Here is an 8,193-nt window from a genome sequence, read left to right as displayed (position 1 = left end):
GAAAATCAAAATCACTGAAAAATATCGGTCTACTGGGCAAAGATTTAAGTTCGACTTACTTTTTGATTTGGAACAACGCACTTCAAGCAAAAGTGCTGTTAATGACAGATGCCAAATAGAGTACTATTTTGTATGAAATTTTATCCCCACTCTTTTTACAGTGTAAAATTTTGTATGGAGCACTGTCAAGTTTCAGTACCCTATTTAGAGTAACACTTTTGCTTGAAGTGCGTTGCTTGGAACGAAAAATAACTGGGGTATATTTAACATGGAATGAGAGAGGGTATGTCAGTTGAGCGGATAGGCACTGTTACCAGCCAGCAGGACTGTCCAAACATGTTTTTTCGTTAGCGGCCCCTATCAGTGCCTATACTTTTTATGAAGGTCTGTCAGAGGCTTCTATTCTTACAACATTTCATCTTTCAAAATCATGTATGTATATAGTGAGCGTCCACACAAAAGACTCACAAATATGAGCGAAAGTTATAGTTTCGCTCGTCGCCCATACGTCGTTCAGGCTACAACTCGGGAAATCACCTATGATCTACTGTCCACAACAGATACATATAAGGGAAATTCCAGCGTAAGTCATGTTACCAAATCAAATTTTGTCTCTTTTTGATGTACGAATACGCACCAAAGAAGATGCGAAAAAACATACCGTAAGTCATGTTACCAAATGTGACTATGCATATTGTAGAGCGCCATCGCTACAATACAATGGGGATGTTGTGAGAGTGAAAGAGAAAAATTTCTGTCACAAAATACGTGGATTTACCCAATATTTATGCAAAGAAACCAAATTTCGAGAATAATTTTCTGTAATTTTGTTCCACGGCATCCACCAAACTTGGTTTAAAAAAAACTTCAATACAAATTTTTCACAACCAATAAACATCGTGACAAAGGGTGCGTACATCAATGGTTTTTCGTTAAGTGAAAACTCTCAAAGTTCCACTGTCCATCCATCTTTCTCCTCTACCCATGTCTGCGATATTGGTAGCCTTGTTAAAACGGTCAAAAACTCAATAGTTAATGTTGTCAAATAACTGCTGTGCATGCTCAAACTGACCCCAAATTTAAAGTTGATAGCGTTAACTTAACGAAAATCACTAAAAGAATTTTCATGTTTCGGGGCCGAAAATGAGGGTGATTTCTGAGTTTTTTCTGGTTTTCGGCCCTTTTCCGAAATTGCCTAAAATCAATCAAAACTTGGTACACAAATAACTATTTCGTTCCCGAACGAGTTTTAAGTGAGCCATTGCATCCTCTTTCTATCGAACATATCTTTTGTAATTCAGCGTCTATCAACGTTCATCAAATTTAACTCGTCAAATTCATCAACTGTGACGGGAATACAACTATAAGCTCTTAAAATTTCAAAAATTTTGTATGATCAAAAATATCACAATGTGGTTCATCCGCAAAACAAAACGACTAAATGCGAAAATATTAAAATATATTTTCAACAACAATAATATAGAATTTAAGCCGCTTTACTGATACTTTGGTACCAAATTGTTGGGATGTTGTGCATATTTTATTGCTGCATTATAACTTTAGTAGGAAAATACCGATTTCCAAGTGCCCCAACATAATTCGCCAAGTGTCGAGTGTTCATATTAGCGATATACTAAACAAAATCATTCGCTAACCGATGTGCCATTTACAACTTAACACACTTAATAAAAAAATAAAATCTCCTCTGGACCAGCAGCCACCCGGCGCATCCCGAAACTGTCCGATGGAAATTGGTTTTTCATATTCAAAACACTCGTTTCCCATTATCAATTTCTCATGCTAATAAAATACAGCATGGCAAGAGACCCGTTTGTATAACATATTTATTCATATACACTTCATAATACTCTTCAATATCCATCGTTCTGAAATTTTATACTATGAATGTAAGCAAAATTCTTTGAGAGTTTCAACGTTCTTCTCCACGTTTTAATAGGAGAAACTCGATCAACGAAAATGCGAGAAAAAAAAAATCCGTTTCGTATAATTACCTGTTGTGATAGTGGATACAATAAAGGGAAATCAAGAAAAAAAAACGTTGAGGAAAAATTTCATAATTTGATTTGGCTGCATCTTTATGAACATGAAAACTGCATTACTTTACTGATATAACGTTTTACAACTTTCGTTTTAAAAATGAAAAATTTAGCTCCCGGAATTCCCATTCATGCGCAGAACCACAAAAAAGCTCTCTTCTATCCGAGAAAAAACCTCTATAGTCTATTAACAGTACAATGTGTAAGCGCAATCATCCCTTTGTTAATTTGCAATGCTTTTGCTCCAGTTTTTCATTTTAATGTGTACACCATCTCGGAGAGCTGAATTGGATGTTCAGTGTTGTTAGGGATGCTGTAAGATAAAGTAGAGAAAAGTAAACATTCCAGCTTCACGTTGTGTGTATTCCGATTTCATTCTGATGACAATGTCCTGTCTGTGTGGTTCTTCAAACATATCTTCTGAAAAATTGTTAAATTAAAGTAAAGAAAAACATGGATTTCCGTTATGGTAAACGATGCATAAAGAAATCATAAAAACGATTTATTGTCCTATCAAGTGCTATACAGACTGAACACAGCAATAATATTGGTTATTGGGACAACAAAAAAAAGACTCTACGTTTATTGTGCGGTCGGAGTTTTGCGGAAAAAAAAAAATAATTTTTAATGTTCCGCGTGAAAGAAATATTTTTTTTGGTCCGCTCATTTCGCAGTGAAATGTGTGAAGGAAATGTTTATTTCTGAATAAACTTTCAAGTACTTGCAGATGACAAGCGAAGAAGAAGTGAAGTATTTGTATAATCAAATGTACGTGTGTAGTGGTGGAAGTTGTTGATAATATTTATGCTGCATTGTGTAGAGGAAAATAAAAGCTTTGTTAACTTGCGAGAACTTTTCGATAATTTATTTCCTCTTGAAACGGATTTTCCTTATGTGATGGGAACACGACGATGAATATTCTGTAAGGAGATGATTATGTGTATGACATTTTAACCATTCCATTATATGCGGTCTATTTTGAACGGAACACTTGATAGTAAATTGAATTTTCCATTGCGATAATAATGCATCAACCGCATTGTTGTGGTGACAACCGAAGACATTAAATAACCGCAATCACTTGTTAATTGCCAACAGAAATAATTAAAGAAAAGCAAATCAGAACTTATTCTCCGCATATATATATGTGCGCCTGATAAAATTGATGTCTTGTGGGTATCATAAACATTATACGGATCTAAAGACTTGTTTTAACGACGAAACATTATATAACAACTTCTTGTTATCGCAACAGTTAATTGCGAAACAAAAAATTTGTGTACCATGACGTTTTCAATTGAATTACTTGTGACAGCTATTGCGGTGCTCATTTGTGGAGTAACTGCGCAAGCCGGAGTGTCGGAGAAAATACCATTGGGTGAGTAATCAAATTCTTTGTGACTACTTATCTGGAAATGTAATTTATTACAATTGGATTATCCACTGCCATTGTTTCAACAAAATATATATTGACAAAATGTTATCTCCCAGTATTTACAAATAAATTGAAACATGTTACACAAAGGATTCAATATTCGATGGCGAAATCCATTTAGTGTGTGTGTATACCGTTATTCCGATGATAAATTCCCGTACTCACATTCCACTTAGCTTGAAAATAGGATTTTTGGTAAACCACTTCACCGAACTATTCCATACTTACAATACGCTTCGTTGTTTTGACTTTGTTGCAATAATCGAACTTAACATGCAGCTTGATCCAATTGATGTACAAGAAGAGAAATTCCTTAAAATTGCGGTTATTTGGAGATGTAAGAGTGTAGCGGTCCTTTATGCTATCAGACATGTCGATTGGATTAGTTGTGACTTCTTGTATCTCTACTTTCGGCTCTGACGGTTTAAAAATTAATTGTCACAATGGTGTGGAGATTTTTATTTTGACTCAAGCCGAAGACTCAGCACTCTTCGGGTCGGGCTATAGCGTCCCCACTCGTCAAAAAAAAATTTGGAGCCACGTACGTACTGTGCTTTACGTGATTAAGCAATGTAAATGTATATTTCTTATGAGCGCAGCACCATTTACACTCCCGTAACGTATAAAACAATTAATGCAGGAGCAAGCCGATGTCAAGTTAAAAACTATTACGATTCGGAAGATTTCATCCTGTTTCCACTTTTTAAGAGGTAATGTCTCTGAAATAATGGTTCTGGGATAAAAGGAAGTAGCCTATAAGGTGCGGGAAAATAGCTTTAGAAAATAGAATAAATAAAAAAAAACGTCTTCGACAACTACCACTGAAATAAAAACCTATTGAATAAGTAAGTACTCCAATTTTTGTAAAGAATTTCGATCGTATGTAGGACACTGTTTATAAAAATCAAGAAATTTAAGCCATATCCCGCACCTCCCTAGTTCCAAGTTGGAAAATATTGGGAATTAAACGTACTAGGTACTACTTCCCCTTTGACTTAAAAAGATGTTTGACAATAGATCACTAAAATGACCGCTGGCGTGACGATCGACGGTTCGGTTTTGTGTGCAAACTAATGACAACCAACTTTGACTAAGTTGGCTAAGATTCTAAGGTAATTCCCCGTATTTAGTTCATTTACATTCATTTCAAAGAATTGGACGCACTCACTTATTCATTACTATGTGAAATTGTGAAGTTGGTTTGAATTAGTTTGCACACTTTTCCCCACCATTCCTCAAGTTTCCGTCATCAGTTTCACCAAACGAAGAGATCTATTGACCTTAATTACGACCCTCGCTAATTACACTTTTTTTGCGATTGTTTAACCGGACCTCGAGGGTTTCATCTTTCATGCACTAGATTTATAGTCACTTTAAGCCAGGGCCTATTTTAAGGAGATTAAATTTCCAAAAATTCTCAAATTTTTCCATCACTTTTCGTCATTTCATCTAAAAACACAACAGATTGCATCGTAAATGTTGTTTTTGCTGCCTTTTTAGTTGTTTTTCATGTCTTTGAGCTTAACTACTTCGGAATGAGATCTAACAGAAAACAAAATTTGGAAATTTTAAGAATTTTTGTGAAATTTGTGAAATTTTTGGAAATTAAATTCCTTAAAATAGGCCATGCTTTAAACCGGGACTATTTTGGGGGAAAAACTTTTTCCTGAATTTTCTCATATTTTCCATATTTTAGGAAATATAGAGAAAAAATCATAAAATTAAGGAAAACTTGAAAAATACGGGAATGTTTTCTCTAAAATAGAGGTCTAACTGTTGTCATGTCATAGTATCTTAATGTGGTCGCATTTCAGTTTTTGTTTTGACAAAATTGATGTACGTAGACCTGGTGTGTGCAGGAAAATTTGTAATAAGTTTGCGCTCTACAAAAAATGTATTGAAAAGGGGAGACAATTGAAGCTGTAGATTTTATAACTCAGCTAACTCTAAAAATTGTATTTTAAGCCCATTATTTTAAGCACAAATTAATAAATTAAGCTACTTCTATTGTGATTGACGTCACAATTCCCATTCAGTACTAAATAGCTACCTGGAAAAAATATCCGAAATTCATAGTAAATGTTAATCAGCTTATTACACACCATTCCGGCCGAGGTAATGTAATAGAAGCATCATTGTAAACTAATCATTTAATTGAAATTTCCCGAATTTAATTCGCATAATCTCTAATCCGCTGTTCCTATTTAAATGGAATCTATTATTGCGCGTAATCTTCGGCAATAATAAAATTGAAATTTGTGAACAAGTTTCAGATTTCAGATTTATGTGAACGGATTCGTATTTTGTAAAATACAAAAATCTACATTCCATTAAGCGATTAAGCACACGGATGAGTACTCATTCATAGTTAGTTTCATTTAACTTTGAGCTCATTTATTTTGCGATTACCTTTTGATGTGGATATTTTCTTTCCTTATATTTCAATCTACATCTTACGTCGGAACGGTTCACTGACTTTTTATTCAATTTCAATTTAGCCATAACTTTATACAGAACAACTTTGTTGCCTTTCTAACATCTATACACACACGTACATGTGTTGCGATTGGTTCCGATATCCTGAGACTTGTAATAAAATTTAAAATGCAAAACTATGTTCAGTATTACGAACTAATGCCAATAAATATGAACACAAGTCTTTCATAATATAAATCAGAAAGTCAATGTCTATTCTCGTTTTGCGTGATATTTTCTCGCTTCTGTAACGTTGATAAACGCCACACAGTTATTGATTTATAGAAAACCATTACTGTTTTTGCTTCAGAAAGAAGATTATTTTTTCAATTAAATAGTTTTGATTGAGTTTACCAATTCGTTCCTTATACGGATATTCTCTACCCAGAACTCAAAACAAACGCAACAGCACTCAATAGACTATGATTGTACAGGGGCAGTGAAATGAAGCAGCTGCTCAATAGAAAATCTGTAAAGTTATTGCTCTCGTTGGGGATTGAAATCGGAATTACGAGAAATATTTATTTAATAAAAACGCATTAGTCGATTAATTCGAATAAAAACTTTGTTAATACAGAAATTGCATGTCCTCTCCTACGCGATGTTCTACACTCGATGGATTGTAATTGTTTCGGTAATAATAAAGAGAAATGTGGTTGTGGAACCGGGGAATGAGGACTAGAATTGATGTTACAATTATAAAAAGGGCGTACGAACAGCGGTGGTGTTACCACCCAAATGGTAAACGGAGGATTAAACTTTGATGGTTTGCAGTGCAAAATGTATGAAATATTTCTTGCTAAATTTAAATTTGACCAGAGTAATGTTGACGTTCCCTTTGTGCTTCGATAATTTACTTCTATAGAATATATTTACATTTTCTCAGTTTCTTTGGTTAAATGGCTGATATAAATGCCTTTCATGCAACTCAGAATCATAATGTGCTAGATTTGCAAACTTTAGATGACTCTGTTGCACAAAACGTTTTGTGAATCTCGGTGAAAAGTACTTTATTATGTTCGTGATGTGTATTGTGACACACAGCCTGCGGCCGTAATAAACCACTTTGCACCCGTGTCATAAATAACAATTATGCAATTCAAATAGTAGGCTGCGAAAGTAATTCATTACATGAGGTAACGATTTTGTGATAAAAGAACTCTCAAAAATTGCTCAAAATCACTAAGTTACGTACAACAAATTTCATGCCGAGGATTGCAAAAGTTGATTTATATTCATTAGCGGGGCAAAAGTAGCCATTTTCGCCCCAAGACATAAAAGAGAAAAGTTTGAATTAGATCTGTTTCGCTTCGCTATGTGTACCAGGAACATTGTGCATAACTAGATTGAGAACTGTGTCAGTTGATTGTACATTTCTTCAGAATGCGAGACGAAAATTTAAACAAATTACATTGTCCGTAAAGCTCAGTGCACAACAAAGAATTGATAAACGATCCAACAGCGGAAGTAAATGGAGTTGATTTACGTACACGGCTTCGTCTTAACCGAATACGTACAGGGCAAGGTTGTTGCGCCTAGCCCCTTTGTCAGTGGAGGCTAGTGCAAACCATGGGGCATCTGGTGGAGGATTGAAGCTTTATATGGGAATTTAGAAAATTCAACTAAACAAACAGTCCTTTATTTATCACTATTATCATATGAATGTAGCAATCGCAAACGTGTATAACTATAACAGACACGCCGACTTCTACTTTCTCTTTGGGTGCAGTGCAGTGGACAATGTAAAATACAAGGAAATGGTTGTATGTAATATGCTGATTGAGGGGCTTTCAATCTAACGTTACGTATTCAAAGGTTCAGTGGAACACAATGGAGCGAGCGAAATTTTTTGATTCTTTGTCTTTCACAAACAGTAAAATAGCTCATTTTGTTCAATTGCAAATTCATTTCATGCTAGCTCAACATTCTCATTTACATGGAGAGCTAGAATTGCATCAGTATATTGAAACTTAGGACAGCCAAAGATAAGATATTCAAGCTGTGCGGGTATTAAGTTCAAATTTGTTCGTTTGTGTGGCTACAACACGTTGAGCCATGCAAGCATGAGCTCCACCTCAAGATGTTTCACCACCCACATGCTACCTCTACCCAAAGTGTAAACGTTTGTCGATTTTTTGGTCCTTATCAACTACACTACACGGGACTATCGAAGAAATTCACACCGTAACCACTGAAGCTCTGAATTGAATGAACAACAAGGCAGTT

General features: G+C 35.0%; 1 protein-coding gene across 1 annotated transcript in view; it reads left to right on the top strand.

Annotated features, from left to right (window-relative positions):
- The first annotated feature begins 2,371 nt into the window (after nt 1-2,371).
- The window catches only part of LOC119069597 (glutamate receptor 1), an 86,611-nt gene continuing 80,789 nt past the window's right edge, over nt 2,372-8,193 (top strand). Inside the window, exon 1 of the mRNA XM_037173692.1 lies at nt 2,372-3,435. Coding sequence (XP_037029587.1) covers nt 3,342-3,435 — 94 coding nt within the window. The 5' untranslated portion in view covers nt 2,372-3,341. The remainder of the gene's footprint in view (nt 3,436-8,193) is intronic.

This window comes from Bradysia coprophila, chromosome II, assembly GCF_014529535.1.
Source record: "Bradysia coprophila strain Holo2 chromosome II, BU_Bcop_v1, whole genome shotgun sequence".
In the NCBI taxonomy this organism is placed as follows: Eukaryota; Metazoa; Arthropoda; class Insecta; order Diptera; family Sciaridae; genus Bradysia; species Bradysia coprophila.
This window is presented reverse-complemented; position numbering and strand designations above follow the sequence as displayed.